The sequence below is a fragment of the Salvelinus alpinus genome, chromosome 28, assembly GCF_045679555.1.
Source record: "Salvelinus alpinus chromosome 28, SLU_Salpinus.1, whole genome shotgun sequence".
NCBI lineage: Eukaryota > Metazoa > Chordata > Actinopteri > Salmoniformes > Salmonidae > Salvelinus > Salvelinus alpinus.
In genome coordinates this window covers 41,883,661-41,900,797 of record NC_092113.1, presented here as the reverse complement: position 1 = coordinate 41,900,797, position 17,137 = coordinate 41,883,661, and the positions used below count along the sequence as shown (strand labels likewise).

General features: G+C 46.0%; 1 protein-coding gene across 3 annotated transcripts in view; it reads left to right on the top strand.

Moving 5' to 3' along the window:
* The window catches only part of LOC139557900 (CDK5 and ABL1 enzyme substrate 2-like), an 82,239-nt gene that overhangs the window by 46,091 nt on the left and 19,011 nt on the right, over positions 1–17,137 (top strand). For all 3 annotated transcript variants that reach the window (XR_011671488.1, XM_071373225.1, XM_071373224.1), the window contains one exon: positions 14,047–14,143. Coding sequence is in view for 2 of the 3 variants with exons in the window: in XM_071373225.1 (XP_071229326.1) it covers positions 14,047–14,143 (97 nt within the window). In the remaining variant the exon portion in view is untranslated. The remainder of the gene's footprint in view (positions 1–14,046; positions 14,144–17,137) is intronic.

Here is a 17,137-nt window from a genome sequence, read left to right as displayed (position 1 = left end):
TAGTGTCTGCTAGATTCTACTACATTACCATGGCTGTTCCTTTAGTAGGGCCTAGTGTCTGCTAGATTCTAGTACATTACCATGCCTGTTCCTTTAGTAGGGCCTAGTGTCTGCTAGATTCTAGTACATTACCATGGCTGTTCCTTTAGTAGGGCCTAGTGTCTGCTAGATTCTACTACATTACCATGTCTGTTCCTTTAGTAGGGCCTAGTGTCTGCTAGATTCTAGTACATTACCATGGCTGTTCCTTTAGTAGGGCCTAGTGTCTGCTAGATTCTACTACATTACCATGTCTGTTCCTTTAGTAGGGCCTAGTGTCTGCTAGATTCTAGTACATTACCATGGCTGTTCCTTTAGTAGGGCCTAGTGTCTGCTAGATTCTAGTACATTACCATGCCTGTTCCTTTAGTAGGGCCTAGTGTCTGCTAGATTCTAGTACATTACCATGCCTGTTCCTTTAGTAGGGCCTAGTGTCTGCTAGATTCTAGTACATTACCATGTCTGTTCCTTTAGTAGGGCCTAGTGTCTGCTAGATTCTAGTACATTACCATGTCTGTTCCTTTAGTAGGGCCTAGTGTCTGCTAGATTCTAGTACATTACCATGTCTGTTCCTTTAGTAGGGACTAGTGTCTGCTAGATTCTACTACATTACCATGGCTGTTCCTTTAGTAGGGCCTAGTGTCTGCTAGATTCTACTACATTACCATGGCTGTTCCTTTAGTAGGGCCTAGTGTCTGCTAGATTCTACTACATTACCATGTCTGTTCCTTTAGTAGGGCCTAGTGTCTGCTAGATTCTACTACATTACCATGGCTGTTCCTTTAGTAGGGCCTAGTGCCTGCTAGATTCTACTACATTACCATGCCTGTTCCTTTAGTAGGGCCTAGTGTCTGCTAGATTCTAGTACATTACCATGGCTGTTCCTTTAGTAGGGCCTAGTGTCTGCTAGATTCTACTACATTACCATGTCTGTTCCTTTAGTAGGGCCTAGTGTCTGCTAGATTCTACTACATTACCATGTCTGTTCCTTTAGTAGGGCCTAGTGTCTGCTAGATTCTACTACATTACCATGTCTGTTCCTTTAGTAGGGCCTAGTGTCTGCTAGATTCTAGTACATTACCATGGCTGTTCCTTTAGTAGGGCCTAGTGTCTGCTAGATTCTACTACATTACCATGTCTGTTCCTTTAGTAGGGCCTAGTGTCTGCTAGATTCTAGTACATTACCATGGCTGTTCCTTTAGTAGGGCCTAGTGTCTGCTAGATTCTACTACATTACCATGTCTGTTCCTTTAGTAGGGCCTAGTGTCTGCTAGATTCTAGTACATTAACATGGCTGTTCCTTTAGTAGGGCCTAGTGTCTGCTAGATTCTAGTACATTACCATGCCTGTTCCTTTAGTAGGGCCTAGTGTCTGCTAGATTCTAGTACATTACCATGTCTGTTCCTTTAGTAGGGCCTAGTGTCTGCTAGATTCTAGTACATTACCATGTCTGTTCCTTTAGTAGGGCCTAGTGTCTGCTAGATTCTAGTACATTACCATGTCTGTTCCTTTAGTAGGGCCTAGTGTCTGCTAGATTCTAGTACATTACCATGTCTGTTCCTTTAGTAGGGCCTAGTGTCTGCTAGATTCTAGTACATTACCATGTCTGTTCCTTTAGTAGGGACTAGTGTCTGCTAGATTCTACTACATTACCATGGCTGTTCCTTTAGTAGGGCCTAGTGTCTGCTAGATTCTACTACATTACCATGGCTGTTCCTTTAGTAGGGCCTAGTGTCTGCTAGATTCTACTACATTACCATGTCTGTTCCTTTAGTAGGGCCTAGTGTCTGCTAGATTCTACTACATTACCATGGCTGTTCCTTTAGTAGGGCCTAGTGCCTGCTAGATTCTACTACATTACCATGCCTGTTCCTTTAGTAGGGCCTAGTGTCTGCTAGATTCTAGTACATTACCATGGCTGTTCCTTTAGTAGGGCCTAGTGTCTGCTAGATTCTAGTACATTACCATGGCTGTTCCTTTAGTAGGGCCTAGTGTCTGCTAGATTCTAGTACATTACCATGTCTGTTCCTTTAGTAGGGCCTAGTGTCTGCTAGATTCTACTACATTACCATGTCTGTTCCTTTAGTAGGGCCTAGTGCCTGCTAGATTCTACTACATTACCATGGCTGTTCCTTTAGTAGGGCCTAGTGTCTGCTAGATTCTACTACATTACCATGTCTGTTCCTTTAGTAGGGCCTAGTGTCTGCTAGATTCTAGTACATTACCATGGCTGTTCCTTTAGTAGGGCCTAGTGTCTGCTAGATTCTACTACATTACCATGTCTGTTCCTTTAGTAGGGCCTAGTGTCTGCTAGATTCTACTACATTACCATGCCTGTTCCTTTAGTAGGGCCTAGTGTCTGCTAGATTCTACTACATTACCATGCCTGTTCCTTTAGTAGGGCCTAGTGTCTGCTAGATTCTACTACATTACCATGCCTGTTCCTTTAGTAGGGCCTAGTGTCTGCTAGATTCTAGTACATTACCATGACTGTTCCTTTAGTAGGGCCTAGTGTCTGCTAGATTCTAGTACATTACCATGTCTGTTCCTTTAGTAGGGCCTAGTGTCTGCTAGATTCTACTACATTACCATGTCTGTTCCTTTAGTAGGGCCTAGTGTCTGCTAGATTCTAGTACATTACCATGGCTGTTCCTTTAGTAGGGCCTAGTGTCTGCTAGATTCTAGTACATTACCATGGCTGTTCCTTTAGTAGGGCCTAGTGTCTGCTAGATTCTAGTACATTACCATGTCTGTTCCTTTAGTAGGGCCTAGTGTCTGCTAGATTCTACTACATTACCATGGCTGTTCCTTTAGTAGGGCCTAGTGTCTGCTAGATTCTACTACATTACCATGCCTGTTCCTTTAGTAGGGCCTAGTGTATGCTAGATTCTACTACATTACCATGCCTGTTCCTTTAGTAGGGCCTAGTGTCTGCTAGATTCTACTACATTACCATGGCTGTTCCTTTAGTAGGGCCTAGTGTCTGCTAGATTCTACTACATTACCATGTCTGTTCCTTTAGTAGGGCCTAGTGTCTGCTAGATTCTACTACATTACCATGCCTGTTCCTTTAGTAGGGCCTAGTGTCTGCTAGATTCTAGTACATTACCATGTCTGTTCCTTTAGTAGGGCCTAGTGTCTGCTAGATTCTAGTACATTACCATGGCTGTTCCTTTAGTAGGGCCTAGTGTCTGCTAGATTCTACTACATTACCATGTCTGTTCCTTTAGTAGGGCCTAGTGTCTGCTAGATTCTAGTACATTACCATGTCTGTTCCTTTAGTAGGGCCTAGTGTCTGCTAGATTCTACTACATTACCATGTCTGTTCCTTTAGTAGGGCCTAGTGTCTGCTAGATTCTAGTACATTACCATGGCTGTTCCTTTAGTAGGGCCTAGTGTCTGCTAGATTCTAGTACATTACCATGCCTGTTCCTTTAGTAGGGCCTAGTGTCTGCTAGATTCTAGTACATTACCATGCCTGTTCCTTTAGTAGGGCCTAGTGTCTGCTAGATTCTAGTACATTACCATGTCTGTTCCTTTAGTAGGGCCTAGTGTCTGCTAGATTCTACTACATTACCATGTCTGTTCCTTTAGTAGGGCCTAGTGCCTGCTAGATTCTACTACATTACCATGGCTGTTCCTTTAGTAGGGCCTAGTGTCTGCTAGATTCTACTACATTACCATGTCTGTTCCTTTAGTAGGGCCTAGTGTCTGCTAGATTCTAGTACATTACCATGGCTGTTCCTTTAGTAGGGCCTAGTGTCTGCTAGATTCTACTACATTACCATGTCTGTTCCTTTAGTAGGGCCTAGTGTCTGCTAGATTCTACTACATTACCATGCCTGTTCCTTTAGTAGGGCCTAGTGTCTGCTAGATTCTACTACATTACCATGCCTGTTCCTTTAGTAGGGCCTAGTGTCTGCTAGATTCTACTACATTACCATGCCTGTTCCTTTAGTAGGGCCTAGTGTCTGCTAGATTCTAGTACATTACCATGGCTGTTCCTTTAGTAGGGCCTAGTGTCTGCTAGATTCTAGTACATTACCATGTCTGTTCCTTTAGTAGGGCCTAGTGTCTGCTAGATTCTACTACATTACCATGTCTGTTCCTTTAGTAGGGCCTAGTGTCTGCTAGATTCTAGTACATTACCATGGCTGTTCCTTTAGTAGGGCCTAGTGTCTGCTAGATTCTAGTACATTACCATGGCTGTTCCTTTAGTAGGGCCTAGTGTCTGCTAGATTCTAGTACATTACCATGTCTGTTCCTTTAGTAGGGCCTAGTGTCTGCTAGATTCTACTACATTACCATGGCTGTTCCTTTAGTAGGGCCTAGTGTCTGCTAGATTCTACTACATTACCATGCCTGTTCCTTTAGTAGGGCCTAGTGTATGCTAGATTCTACTACATTACCATGCCTGTTCCTTTAGTAGGGCCTAGTGTCTGCTAGATTCTACTACATTACCATGGCTGTTCCTTTAGTAGGGCCTAGTGTCTGCTAGATTCTACTACATTACCATGCCTGTTCCTTTAGTAGGGCCTAGTGTCTGCTAGATTCTACTACATTACCATGCCTGTTCCTTTAGTAGGGCCTAGTGTCTGCTAGATTCTAGTACATTACCATGTCTGTTCCTTTAGTAGGGCCTAGTGTCTGCTAGATTCTAGTACATTACCATGCCTGTTCCTTTAGTAGGGCCTAGTGCCTGCTAGATTCTACTACATTACCATGCCTGTTCCTTTAGTAGGGCCTATTGTCTGCTAGATTCTAGTACATTACCATGTCTGTTCCTTTAGTAGGGCCTAGTGTCTGCTAGATTCTAGTACATTACCATGCCTGTTCCTTTAGTAGGGCCTAGTGTCTGCTAGATTCTAGTACATTACCATGTCTGTTCCTTTAGTAGGGCCTAGTGTCTGCTAGATTCTAGTACATTACCATGCCTGTTCCTTTAGTAGGGCCTAGTGTCTGCTAGATTCTAGTACATTACCATGTCTGTTCCTTTAGTAGGGCCTAGTGTCTGCTAGATTCTACTACATTACCATGTCTGTTCCTTTAGTAGGGCCTAGTGCCTGCTAGATTCTACTACATTACCATGGCTGTTCCTTTAGTAGGGCCTAGTGTCTGCTAGATTCTACTACATTACCATGCCTGTTCCTTTAGTAGGGCCTAGTGTCTGCTAGATTCTAGTACATTACCATGGCTGTTCCTTTAGTAGGGCCTAGTGTCTGCTAGATTCTAGTACATTACCATGTCTGTTCCTTTAGTAGGGCCTAGTGTCTGCTAGATTCTACTACATTACCATGGCTGTTCCTTTAGTAGGGCCTAGTGTCTGCTAGATTCTACTACATTACCATGCCTGTTCCTTTAGTAGGGCCTAGTGTCTGCTAGATTCTAGTACATTACCATGGCTGTTCCTTTAGTAGGGCCTAGTGTCTGCTAGATTCTAGTACATTACCATGTCTGTTCCTTTAGTAGGGCCTAGTGTCTGCTAGATTCTACTACATTACCATGGCTGTTCCTTTAGTAGGGCCTAGTGTCTGCTAGATTCTACTACATTACCATGCCTGTTCCTTTAGTAGGGCCTAGTGTCTGCTAGATTCTACTACATTACCATGGCTGTTCCTTTAGTAGGGCCTAGTGTCTGCTAGATTCTACTACATTACCATGTCTGTTCCTTTAGTAGGGCCTAGTGTCTGCTAGATTCTACTACATTACCATGGCTGTTCCTTTAGTAGGGCCTAGTGTCTGCTAGATTCTACTACATTACCATGGCTGTTCCTTTAGTAGGGCCTAGTGTCTGCTAGATTCTACTACATTACCATGGCTGTTCCTTTAGTAGGGCCTAGTGTCTGCTAGATTCTAGTACATTACCATGCCTGTTCCTTTAGTAGGGCCTAGTGTCTGCTAGATTCTACTACATTACCATGCCTGTTCCTTTAGTAGGGCCTAGTGTCTGCTAGATTCTAGTACATTACCATGTCTGTTCCTTTAGTAGGGCCTAGTGTCTGCTAGATTCTAGTACATTACCATGCCTGTTCCTTTAGTAGGGCCTAGTGCCTGCTAGATTCTACTACATTACCATGCCTGTTCCTTTAGTAGGGCCTAGTGTCTGCTAGATTCTACTACATTACCATGTCTGTTCCTTTAGTAGGGCCTAGTGTCTGCTAGATTCTAGTACATTACCATGCCTGTTCCTTTAGTAGGGCCTAGTGTCTGCTAGATTCTACTACATTACCATGTCTGTTCCTTTAGTAGGGCCTAGCGTCTGCTAGATTCTAGTACATTACCATGCCTGTTCCTTTAGTAGGGCCTAGTGTCTGCTAGATTCTAGTACATTACCATGCCTGTTCCTTTAGTAGGGCCTAGTGTCTGCTAGATTCTACTACATTACCATGCCTGTTCCTTTAGTAGGGCCTAGTGTCTGCTAGATTCTAGTACATTACCATGTCTGTTCCTTTAGTAGGGCCTAGTGTCTGCTAGATTCTAGTACATTACCATGCCTGTTCCTTTAGTAGGGCCTAGTGTTTGCTAGATTCTACTACATTACCATGCCTGTTCCTTTAGTAGGGCCTAGTGTCTGCTAGATTCTAGTACATTACCATGCCTGTTCCTTTAGTAGGGCCTAGTGCCTGCTAGATTCTACTACATTACCATGTCTGTTCCTTTAGTAGGGCCTAGTGTCTGCTAGATTCTAGTACATTACCATGTCTGTTCCTTTAGTAGGGCCTAGTGCCTGCTAGATTCTACTACATTACCATGGCTGTTCCTTTAGTAGGGCCTAGTGTCTGCTAGATTCTACTACATTACCATGCCTCTTCCTTTAGTAGGGCCTAGTGTCTGCTAGATTCTACTACATTACCTGTTCCTTTAGTAGGGCCTAGTGTCTGCTAGATTCTACTACATTACCATGTCTGTTCCTTTAGCAGGGCCTAGTGTCTGCTAGATTCTACTACATTACCATGCCTCTTCCTTTAGTAGGGCCTAGTGTCTGCTAGATTCTACTACATTACCATGTCTGTTCCTTTAGTAGGGCCTAGTGTCTGCTAGATTCTACTACATTACCATGGTTGTTCCTTTAGTAGGGCCTAGTGTCTGCTAGATTCTACTACATTACCATGCCTGTAATGGCCACCCTAAAAAAAGGCACAGTGATGCCGAAACGTTGGTGTTTTACCTAAATAAATGATTGGGAGTTTATTTATATGTAGTGTGCAACTCTCAGTATTTATTACAGTTTATTCGCCGTTACCTCTACACTAAATAATATTCTCTGGGTGTGTATCACCTCATGCTTTTATTTACAGCCGTTGTCAGGTTAAAGTAGACCATTTAACAGTACAGTAAAAGGAGTACCCTACGGCTGTGCCTGACTCGGCGGCACGGTCACGTTAAGACCTGCCATGCCGTGTTTATCTATAACATGCACATTGCGCTGCAGTTTCTCTAGAGAGAAATCCGATCGTGGCCGAACGGTGTGATGTAGTTTCCAACAGGCCAGTGTTCTACATAGTTTACAGCAGAAAACGTGATAATTAACTACAATGACCATAATCCATTGTGTGACTACTTGTCCGGGTCTGTTTTATTTTAGACTACATAAGAGACACGATCAAGAGGTGTACACCGTGAACAGTGGCTTCTCTAGGTGTTGCTATTCGGCAGTCGTAAAAGCCTTATTTACTTCGATTAACTACTAAAATAGTGATTTTTGTCAGGCAACATAGACAGCAGCTCTATAGAGACGAGATGATGACTTGGAATGAAATACTGAAGTTATCAAACAAAACAAATAAAATATGTGAATAGCTGATGGTTAATTAATGGGCAGTGACTACTATCGCCATGGGACTTTTCTTAATTGTTTTGTACTGTGTTACAGCAGTCAACTCACATAATGAAGTCGTGATTTTTTTGTTCATTTTTATAATGAAGCCGAAGCTAAATCGACCTCAAAAAGCACTAATCGCTCAGCACTATTAGGGCTTACTGCCTGACAGATTATACTACTGTACAACTGTCTGCCATCATGAATAATGAATGGTGATCTGCCTAGTCTAGGAAGAGCTCCGCTTTGAAGTTCTTCCCCCGTCCAAAGACATGGTTCAGGCTATCATAACTCCAAACTTAATTTAACGACCATAACCTCTCTGCTGTGTCTGGTACTATCCTTCTGTCTCTCTGCTGTGTCTGGTACTATCCCTCTGTCTCTCTGCTGTGTCTGGTACTATCCCTCTGTCTCTCTACTGTGTCTGGTACTATCCCTCTGTCTCTCTGCTGTGTCTGGTACTATCCCTCTGTCTCTCTGCTGTGTCTGGTACTATCCCTCTGTCTCTCTGCTGTGTCTGGTACTATCCCTCTGTCTCTCTGCTGTGTCTGGTACTATCCCTCTGTCTCTCTGCTGTGTCTGGTACTATCCCTCTGTTCTCTCTGCTGTGTCTGGTACTATCCCTCTGCCTCTCTGCTGTGTCTGGTACTATCCCTCTGCCTCTCTGCTGTGTCTGGTACTATCCCTCTGTTCTCTCTGCTGTGTCTGGTACTATCCCTCTGTCTCTCTGCTGTGTCTGGTACTATCCATCTGTCTCTCTGCTATGTCTGGTACTATCCCTCTGCCTCTCTGCTGTGTCTGGTACTATCCCTCTGTTCTCTCTGCTGTGTCTGGTACTATCCCTCTGTCTCTCTGCTGTGTCTGGTACTATCCCTCTGTCTCTCTGCTGTGTCTGGTACTATCCCTCTGTCTCTCTGCTGTGTCTGGTACTATCCCTCTGTCTCTCTGCTGTGTCTGGTACTATCCCTCTGTCTCTCTGCTGTGTCTGGTACTATCTCTCTGTCTCTCTGCTGTGTCTGGAACCATCCCACTGTCTCTCTGCTGTGTCTGGTACTATCCCTCTGTCTCTCTGCTGTGTCTGGTACTATCCCTCTGTCTCCCTGCTGTGTCTGGTACTATCCCTCTGTCTCTCTCCTGTGTCTGGTACTATCCCTCTGTCTCTCTGCTGTGTCTGGTACTATCCCTCTGTCTCTCTGCTGTGTCTGGTACCATCTCTCTGTCTCTCTGCTGTGTCTGGTACTATCCCTCTGTCTCTCTCCTGTGTCTGGTACTATCCCTCTGTCTCTCTCCTGTGTCTGGTACTATCCCTCTGTCTCTCTGCTGTGTCTGGTACTATCCCTCTGTCTCTCTGCTGTGTCTGGTACTATCCCTCTGTCTCTCTCCTGTGTCTGGTACCATCCCTCTGTCTTTCTGCTGTGTCTGGTACCATCTCTCTGTTCTCTCTCCTGTGTCTGGTACTATCCCTCTGTCTCTCTCCTGTGTCTGGTACTATCCCTCTGTCTCTCTGCTGTGTCTGGTACTATCCCTCTGTCTCCCTGCTGTGTCTGGTACTATCCCTCTGTCTCTCTGCTGTGTCTGGTACTATCCCTCTGTCTCTCTGCTGTGTCTGGTACTATCCCTCTGTCTCTCTGCTGTGTCTGGTACTATCCCTCTGTCTCTCTGCTGTGTCTGGTACTATCCCTCTGTCTCTCTGCTGTGTCTGGTACTATCCCTCTGTCTCTCTGCTGTGTCTGGTACTATCCCTCTGTCTCTCTGCTGTGTCTGGTACTATCCCTCTGTCTCTCTGCTGTGTCTGGTACTATCCCTCTGTCTCTCTGCTGTGTCTGGTACTATCCCTCTGTCTTTCTGCTGTGTCTGGTACTATCCCTCTGCCTCTCTCCTGTGTCTGGTACTATCCCTCTGTCTCTCTGCTGTGTCTGGTACTATCCGTCTGTCTCTCTGCTGTGTCTGGTACTATCCCTCTGTCTCTCTGCTGTGTCTGGTACTATCCCTCTGTCTCTCTGCTGTGTCTGGTACTATCCCTCTGTCTCTCTGCTGTGTCTGGTACTATCCCTCTGTCTCTCTGCTGTGTCTGGTACTATCCCTCTGTCTCTCTGCTGTGTCTGGTACTATCCCTCTGTCTCTCTCCTGTGTCTGGTACTATCCCTCTGCCTCTCTGCTGTGTCTGGTACTATCCCTCTGTCTCTCTGCTGTGTCTGGTACTATCCCTCTGTCTCTCTGCTGTGTCTGGTACTATCCCTCTGTCTCTCTGCTGTGTCTGGTACTATCCCTCTGTCTCTCTGCTGTGTCTGGTACTATCCCTCTGTCTCTCTGCTGTGTCTGGTACTATCCCTCTGTCTTTCTGCTGTGTCTGGTACTATCCCTCTGTCTTTCTGCTGTGTCTGGTACTATCCCTCTGTCTCGCTGCTGTGTCTGGTACTATCCCTCTGTCTCTCTGCTGTGTCTGGTACTATCCCTCTGTCTCTCTGCTGTGTCTGGTACTATCCCTCTGTCTCTCTGCTGTGTCTGGTACTATCCCTCTGTCTCTCTGCTGTGTCTGGTACTATCCCTTTGTCTCTCTGCTGTGTCTGGTACTGTCTCTCTGCTGTGTCTGGTACTATCCCTCTGTCTCTCTGCTGTGTCTGGTACTATCCCTCTGTCTCTCTGCTGTGTCTGGTACTATCCCTCTGTCTCTCTGCTGTGTCTGGTACTATCCCTTTGTCTCTCTGCTGTGTCTGGTACTATCCCTCTGTCTCTCTGCTGTGTCTGGTACTAACCCTCTGTCTCTGCTGTGTCTGGTACTATCCCTCTGTCTCTCTGCTGTGTCTGGAACCATCTCTCTGTCTCTCTGCTGTGTCTGGAACCATCTCTCTGTCTCACCTCCTGTGTCTGGAACCATCTCTCTGTCTCACCTCCTGTGTCTGGTACTATCCCTCTGTCTCTCTCCTGTGTCTGGTACTATCCCTCTGTCTCTCTGCTGTGTCTGGTACTATCCCTCTGTCTCTCTGCTGTGTCTGGTACTATCCCTCTGTCTCTCTGCTGTGTCTGGTACTATCCCTCTGTCTCTCTGCTGTGTCTGGTACTATCCCTCTGTCTCTCTGCTGTGTCTGGTACTATCCCTCTGTCTCTCTGCTGTGTCTGGTACTGTCTCTCTGCTGTGTCTGGTACTATCCCTCTGTCTCTCTCCTGTGTCTGGTACTATCCCCCTGTCTCTCTGCTGTGTCTGGTACTATCCCTCTGTCTCTCTGCTGTGTCTGGTACTATCCCTCTGTCTCTCTGCTGTGTCTGGTACTATCCCTCTGTCTCTCTGCTGTGTCTGGTACTATCCCTCTGTCTCTCTGCTGTGTCTGGTACTATCCCTCTGTTCTCTCTGCTGTGTCTGGTACTATCCCTCTGTCTCTCTGCTGTGTCTGGTACTATCCCTCTGTCTCTCTGCTGTGTCTGGTACTATCCCTCTGTCTCTCTCCTGTGTCTGGTACTATCCCTCTGTCTCTCTGCTGTGTCTGGTACTATCCCTCTGTCTCTCTGCTGTGTCTGGTACTATCCCTCTGTCTCTCTGCTATGTCTGGTACTATCCCTCTGTCTCTCTGCTGTGTCTGGTACTATCCCTCTGTCTCTCTGCTGTGTCTGGTACTATCCCTCTGTCTCTCTGCTGTGTCTGGTACTATCCCTCTGTCTCTCTGCTGTGTCTGGAACCATCTCTCTGTCTCCCTGCTGTGTCTGGTACTATCCCTCTGTCTCTCTCCTGTGTCTGGTACTATCCCTCTGCCTCTCTGCTGTGTCTGGAACCATCTCTCTGTCTCCCTGCTGTGTCTGGTACTATCCCTCTGTCTCTCTCCTGTGTCTGGTACTATCCCTCTGTCTCTCTCCTGTGTCTGGTACTATCCCTCTGCCTCTCTCCTGTGTCTGGTACTATCCCTCTGTCTCTCTCCTGTGTCTGGTACTATCCCTCTGCCTCTCTGCTGTGTCTGGAACCATCTCTCTGTCTCCCTGCTGTGTCTGGTACTATCCCTCTGTCTCTCTGCTGTGTCTGGTACTATCCCTCTGTCGCTCTACTGTGTCTGGTACTATCCCTCTGTCTCTCTCCTGTGTCTGGTACTATCCCTCTGCCTCCCTGCTGTGTCTGGTACTATCCCTCTGTCTCTCTGCTGTGTCTGGTACTATCCCTCTGTCTCTCTACTGTGTCTGGTACTATCCCTCTGTCTCTCTCCTGTGTCTGGTACTATCCCTCTGTCTCTCTGCTGTGTCTGGTACTATCCCTCTGTCTCTCTGCTGTGTCTGGTACTATCCCTCTGCCTCTCTGCTGTGTCTGGTACTATCCCTCTGTCTCTCTGCTGTGTCTGGTACTATCCCTCTGTCTCTCTGCTGTGTCTGGTACTATCCCTCTGTCTCTCTGCTGTGTCTGGTACTATCCCTCTGTCTCTCTGCTGTGTCTGGTACTATCCCTCTGTCTCTCTGCTGTGTCTGGTACTATCCCTCTGTCTCTCTGCTGTGTCTGGTACTATCCCTCTGTCTCTCTGCTGTGTCTGGTACTATCCCTCTGTCTCTCTGCTGTGTCTGGTACTATCCCTCTGTCTCTCTGCTGTGTCTGGTACTATCCCTCTGTCTCTCTGCTGTGTCTGGTACTATCCCTCTGTCTCTCTGCTGTGTCTGGTACTATCCCTCTGTCTCTCTGCTGTGTCTGGTACTATCCCTCTGTCTCTCTCCTGTGTCTGGTACTATCCCTCTGTCTCTCTGCTGTGTCTGGTACTATCCCTCTGTCTCTCTCCTGTGTCTGGTACTATCCCTCTGCCTCCCTGCTGTGTCTGGTACTATCCCTCTGTCTCTCTGCTGTGTCTGGTACTATCCCTCTGTCTCTCTGCTGTGTCTGGTACTATCCCTCTGTCTCTCTACTGTGTCTGGTACTATCCCTCTGTCTCTCTCCTGTGTCTGGTACTATCCCTCTGTCTCTCTGCTGTGTCTGGTACTATCCCTCTGTCTCTCTGCTGTGTCTGGTACTATCCCTCTGTCTCTCTGCTGTGTCTGGTACTATCCCTCTGTCTCTCTGCTGTGTCTGGTACTATCCCTCTGCCTCTCTCCTGTGTCTGGTACTATCCCTCTGTCTCTCTGCTGTGTCTGGTACTATCCCTCTGTCTCTCTGCTGTGTCTGGTACTATCCCTCTGTCTCTCTGCTGTGTCTGGTACTATCCCTCTGTCTCTCTGCTGTGTCTGGTACTATCCCTCTGTCTCTCTGCTGTGTCTGGTACTATCCCTCTGTCTCTCTGCTGTGTCTGGTACTATCCCTCTGTCTCTCTGCTGTGTCTGGTACTATCCCTCTGTCTCTCTGCTGTGTCTGGTACTATCCCTCTGTCTCTCTCCTGTGTCTGGTACTATCCCTCTGCCTCTCTGCTGTGTCTGGTACTATCCCTCTGTCTCTCTGCTGTGTCTGGTACTATCCCTCTGTCTCTCTGCTGTGTCTGGTACTATCCCTCTGTCTCTCTACTGTGTCTGGTACTATCCCTCTGTCTCTCTCCTGTGTCTGGTACTATCCCTCTGTCTCTCTGCTGTGTCTGGTACTATCCCTCTGTCTCTCTACTGTGTCTGGTACTATCCCTCTGTCTCTCTACTGTGTCTGGTACTATCCCTCTGTCTCTCTGCTGTGTCTGGTACTATCCCTCTGTCTCTCTGCTGTGTCTGGTACTATCCCTCTGTCTCTCTGCTGTGTCTGGTACTATCCCTCTAAAGTAATGCTCATCTCTCTTTCTCTCTCCTCATTTTTATTCTCTCTTTCTCCGACACTCTCTCACTCTCTTTTTTTCCACTTTCTCACTCTCTCTCTTTCTGTCTGTCTCATCTCTCTCTCTCTCTCTCTCTCTCTCTCTCTCTTTTCTGTGTGTCTCATCTCTCTCTCTTTCTGTGTCTCATCTCTCTCTCTCTCTTTCTTTCTGTGTCTCATCTCTCTCTCTCTCTTTCTGTGTGTCTCATCTCTCTCTCTCTCTTTTCTGTGTCTCATCTCTCTCTCGCTCTCTCTCTCTCTCTTTCTGTGTGTCTCATCTCTCTCTCTCTCTTTCTGTGTGTCTCATCTCTCTCTCTCTCTCTCTCTCTCTCTCTCTCTCTCTCTCTCTCTCTCTCTCTCTCTCTCTCTCTCTCTCTCTCTCTGTGTCTCATCTCTCTCTCTCTGTGTCTCATCTCTCTCTCTCTGTGTCTCATCTCTCTCTCTCTCTCCACAGTGAACCCAAGTTGGACAGGTATTCATCAGGGAACATCTCTACCAGTCTGGAGATGATGCCTGGACTGGAAGGGTTCGAACTGGAGCCCTACGGCAAGGTACTGGACACACTGTACTCATCCTCCTGAGACCCCCCCCCCTCCCCATAAAAAAGGGGGTTTGGGATTTATTTGTATTTTTTTTTTCATATCACATAAATGTTTGAGCTGAAAGAAAATATATTGCCAAGAAAACATTTCAATGTTTTTGTTGTTGTTGTTGTTATGTATCTTCTATTGTAAAAAATTTCCACTGTGGGTGTCATTAGGACATAAATACTGTACAACTTGAATTAATAGCACAGACGTTTTGTTTAAAGTGGAACTGAAAGCATTTCAGCAACATGAAATCTCATTAAAACCTGTTCATGTACACCCCCAGGAAGAATGACATGTATTTATTTGTTTTTCATCAAAAACAAGCACTTAGATATGATCATCTTCACGTTTTCATATACTTGGGCATTTGTGAAAATTCTATAACAATATAGAGCGGGAAAGCGGCCGTGTGTTTAGACAATTAATAGACACTGCAGGAAATATAAACCTAATAAAGACATCTGTCTCGTCCAGAACCGGAGTCTACGCAGACCGGTGCGCTATAGCCAATCAGAGCTACAATAGGTTTTTATACAAACAAGCCATTTGCTACACAGGCCGGCCACCCTTCACTTTGAACTGGACTGTGTGTTAACAGGCAGTAGGACCTGTCATCATTCACTTTGAACTGGACTGTGTGTTAACAGGCAGTAGGGCCTGTCATCATTCACTATGAACTGGACTGTGTGTTAACAGGAAGTAGGACCTGTCATCATTCACTATGAACTGGACTGTGTGTTTACAGGAAGTAGGACCTGTCATCCTTCACTATGAACTGGACTGTGTGTTTACAGGCAGTAGGACCTGTCATCATTCACTATGAACTGGACTGTGTGTTTACAGGCAGTAGGACCTGTCATCATTCACTTTGAACTGGACTGTGTGTTAACAGGAAGTAGGACCTGTCATCATTCACTATGAACTGGACTGTGTGTTTACAGGAAGTAGGACCTGTCATCATTCACTATGAACTGGACTGTGTGTTTACAGGAAGTAGGACCTGTCATCCTTCACTATGAACTGGACTGTGTGTTTACAGGCAGTAGGACCTGTCATCATTCACTTTGAACTGGACTGTGTGTTAACAGGCAGTAGGGCCTGTCATCATTCACTATGAACTGGACTGTGTGTTTACAGGAAGTAGGACCTGTCATCATTCACTATGAACTGGACTGTGTGTTTACAGGAAGTAGGACCTGTCATCCTTCACTATGAACTGGACTGTGTGTTAACAGGCAGTAGGGCCTGACATCATTCACTATGAACTGGACTGTGTGTTTACAGGAAGTAGGACCTGTCATCCTTCACTATGAACTGGACTGTGTGTTTACAGGCAGTAGGACCTGTCATCATTCACTATGAACTGGACTGTGTGTTTACAGGCAGTAGGACCTGTCATCATTCACTATGAACTGGACTGTGTGTTACCAGGTAGTAGGACCTGTCATCATTCACTATGAACTGGACTGTGTGTTACCAGGTAGTAGGGCCTGTCATCACTTTGAACTGGACTGTGTGTTACCAGGTAGTAGGGCCTGTCATCAACTATGAACTGGACTGTGTGTTACCAGGTAGTAGGACCTGTCATCATTCACTATGAACTGGACTGTGTGTTTACAGGCAGTAGGGCCTGTCATCATTCACTATGAACTGGACTGTGTGTTTACAGGCAGTAGGGCCTGTCATCATTCACTATGAACTGGACTGTGTGTTTACAGGCAGTAGGACCTGTCATCATTCACTATGAACTGGACTGTGTGTTTACAGGCAGTAGGACCTGTCATCATTCACTATGAACTGGACTGTGTGTTAACAGGCAGTAGGGCCTGACATCATTCACTATGAACTGGACTGTGTGTTTACAGGAAGTAGGACCTGTCATCATTCACTATGAACTGGACTGTGTGTTTACAGGAAGTAGGGCCTGACATCATTCACTTTGAACTGGACTGTGTGTTTACAGGCAGTTGGGCCTGTCATCATTCACTATGAACTGGACTGTGTGTTTACAGGCAGTAGGACCTGACATCATTCACTATGAACTGGACTGTGTGTTAACAGGCAGTAGGGCCTGTCATCATTCACTATGAACTGGACTGTGTGTTTACAGGCAGTAGGACCTGACATCATTCACTTTGAACTGGACTGTGTGTTTACAGGAAGTAGGGCCTGACATCATTCACTATGAACTGGACTGTGTGTTTACAGGCAGTAGGGCCTGTCATCATTCACTTTGAACTGGACTGTGTGTTTACAGGCAGTAGGACCTGACATCATTCACTATGAACTGGACTGTGTCTTTACAGGCAGTAGGGCCTGTCATCATTCACTATGAACTGGACTGTGTCTTTACAGGCAGTAGGGCCTGACATCATTCACTATGAACTGGACTGTGTCTTTACAGGCAGTAGGGCCTGACATCATTCACTATGAACTGGACTGTGTGTTTACAGGCAGTAGGGCCTGTCATCATTCACTATGAACTGGACTGTGTGTTTACAGGCAGTAGGACCTGTCATCATTCACTATGAACTGGACTGTGTGTTTACAGGAAGTAGGACCTGTCATCATTCACTATGAACTGGACTGTGTGTTAACAGGCAGTAGGGCCTGTCGCCATTCACTATGAACTGGACTGTGTGTTTACAGGCAGTAGGACCTGCCATCATTCACTATGAACTGGACTGTGTGTTTACAGGCAGTAGGGCCTGTCGCCATTCACTATGAACTGGACTGTGTGTTTACAGGCAGTAGGTCCTGTCATCATTCACTATGAACTGGACTGTGTGTTAACAGGAAGTAGGACCTGTCATCATTCACTATGAACTGGACTGTGTGTTTACAGGCAGTAGGACCTGCCATCATTCACTTTGAACTGGACCGTGTGTTTACAGGAAGTAGGACCTGTCATCATTCACTATGAACTGGACTGTGTGTTTACAGGAAGTAGGACCT